At 42.2% G+C, this 2,500-nt stretch overlaps 1 protein-coding gene across 4 annotated transcripts in view; it reads left to right on the top strand.

The window, feature by feature from the left end:
- The window catches only part of LOC144959764 (multidrug resistance-associated protein 1-like), an 80,473-nt gene that overhangs the window by 44,036 nt on the left and 33,937 nt on the right, over positions 1-2,500 (top strand). For all 4 annotated transcript variants that reach the window (XM_078892495.1, XM_078892493.1, XM_078892496.1 and 1 more), the window contains exon 11: positions 905-1,097. In XM_078892495.1, the coding sequence (XP_078748621.1) occupies positions 905-1,097 (193 nt within the window). The remainder of the gene's footprint in view (positions 1-904; positions 1,098-2,500) is intronic.

The raw sequence follows: 2,500 nt of genomic DNA, 5'->3' as shown, positions 1-2,500 counted from the left end.
ACGCTTATTATCCATCACTGACTATAGTCAGGTACTCATTCACATTCACACCTTTCCTATTGATTGGTGAGTTCTAGTCGTCCGTTAGGCGTCATTTTGAATCCACACGCTTATTATCCATCACTGACTATAGTCAGGTACTCATTCACATCCACACCTTTCCTATTGATTGGTGAGTTCTTGTCGTCCGTTAGGCGTCATTTTGAATCCACACGCTTATAATGACGGCTTTCCTATTGATAGGTGAGTTCTTGCTCTATAATATATCATCATTGGGGAAAAATATAATACAGTATTTAGTTTTGAAAGGGGATCCTGATATTTCATTTCATATGGCGAGTCGTATATACATATCCTCATCCTTATCCTCATCCTTTTTATCGTCATTATTATCATTATTATCATCATCATCATCATCATTATTATCATCATTCTTATCATCATTATCAACATCATCATTATTATCATCATTATTATCATCATCATAATCACAATCATCATAATCACAATCATCATCATCATTATCTATCTCATCATCATCATCATCATCATCATCATCATCATCATCATCATCATCATCATCCTCATCATCACCATCACCATCACCACCACCACTACCATCACCACCACCACCATCACCACCCTCACCACCACCACCACCACCATCATGACCACCACCACCACCACCACCACCACCACCATCATGACCACCACCACCACCACCACCACCACCACCACCACCACCACCACCACCACCACCACCACCACCACCACCACCACCACCACCACCACCACCACCATCATGACCACCACCACCACCACCACCACCACCACCACACCACCACCACCATCACCACCACCACTACCACCATCACCACCACCACCACTACCCACCCATCCCCAGCACCCTGATAGACTACACCCACAACCTGGAGTACAACAAAGCCCAGGGTCTCCAATGGAAAGGCTACGTCTATGCCGCCTCTTTCTTCGTCGTCTCCACTGCAGGCTCCGTCATGTTCCAGCAAAATTTCCACATCGGGATGACCTTGGGAATGAGGGTCAAGGCCGCCCTCATCGCTGCTGTTTATAAAAAGGTGAAGAAACTATCAGAGACTTGGTACTAGGTGGGGTTCCTGACCTCTCACAGTGGGCAGGGAGGTACTTACTGTATCTTCTATCCCATTATATTTGGGTGGGGTTCCTGACCTCCCATAGTGGGCAGGGAGTTACTTACTGTGTCTTCTATCCCCTTATATCTGAGTGGGGTTCCTGGCCTCCTATAGTGGGCAGGGAGGCACTTGCTGTGTCTTCTATCCCCCTGTATCTGGGTGGGGTTCCTGACCTCCCATGGAGGGCAGGGGGGAACTTACTGTGTCTTCTATCCCTCTATATCTGTTTTCCAACTTACTTTCTGTCTTTGTCTTGGAATGAGATTGCTTAGTTTTGTCCTGGCCCTGGCCGGATAGCCTAGCTGGGAGGGAAACAGTCAAATGTATAGTTAGAGTTTTGGGAGATGATATTTTTTTTCCTTGTAAATCATCTCTCTGTTATGCACTGTATTATGTTTTGTTTACATATTATATATGATTTGTAAACATTTGAGTGTATACCTCCTCGTGGGGACCTGTGCTTGTGTCTGGATGAGACTTTTAAGTGATCAAACTAAGTACTTTGATAGTGTGCTTTTGGAATCTACACCTGTTCCCTATTTGAACCAATTCCCATTTGTCGGGCAGGTCTGATAACCCAATTCATTGTAGGCTCATTGTTGTAATGGAAATCTCAAAAAAAAAAAAATGACGCAAAATAGTGTCCATAACAACAATGTTAACAACAAACTAGGACCATAAGTGGGTTCGGATGTCAGACCTGTATATATATATACACGTCGGATAAGATGCATTTATTTGGAGGTCTTGTAATACAGCTCAAGTATGGGCCTGTATTAACATTGTTGTAATGGACAATATTTTGTGTTGGTTGGATGTAAATGTTGCTGCTCGAACCTCGAAGAAATTACAAATATCAATGTGAAATTGAATGTAAGCTTCAATTTAATATACGAAAACAGATAAAATGGACGTTTACCCCCCCCCCCCCCATTATCAACAGACTATAGTGTTTCATTCACCCTGTTTTGTTGATAAAAGGGGAAACCTGTTTTCGTATATCAAATTGAAGTTTACATTCAATTTCACATTGTTATTTATGTGTTGGTTTGAGGTCATTTCCAAAACAACAGTGAAACTACAACTTTGGTTATCAAACCTGCAAATAATTATTATAATGGTTTTGTTTGAGAGTATTTTCATAGCTACCTCCCATAGTAGGCAGGGAGGTACATACTGTGTTTTCTGTCCCCTTATATCTGTTTTCCAACATGCTTTCTGTCTTTGTCTTGGAATGAGATTACTTGGTTTTGTCCTGGCCCTGGCCGGGAGGGAAGCAGTCAAATGCATAGTTATTGTTTTGGGAGATGATATTTTATTCCTTGTAA

Source organism: Berghia stephanieae, chromosome 14, assembly GCF_034508935.2.
Source record: "Berghia stephanieae isolate SIO BIC M18660-M18661 chromosome 14, UCSD_Bste_1.3, whole genome shotgun sequence".
Taxonomy (NCBI): Eukaryota; Metazoa; Mollusca; class Gastropoda; order Nudibranchia; family Aeolidiidae; genus Berghia; species Berghia stephanieae.
Note: the sequence above shows the minus strand (reverse complement) of the source record. Positions and strands in the feature narration are given on the sequence as shown.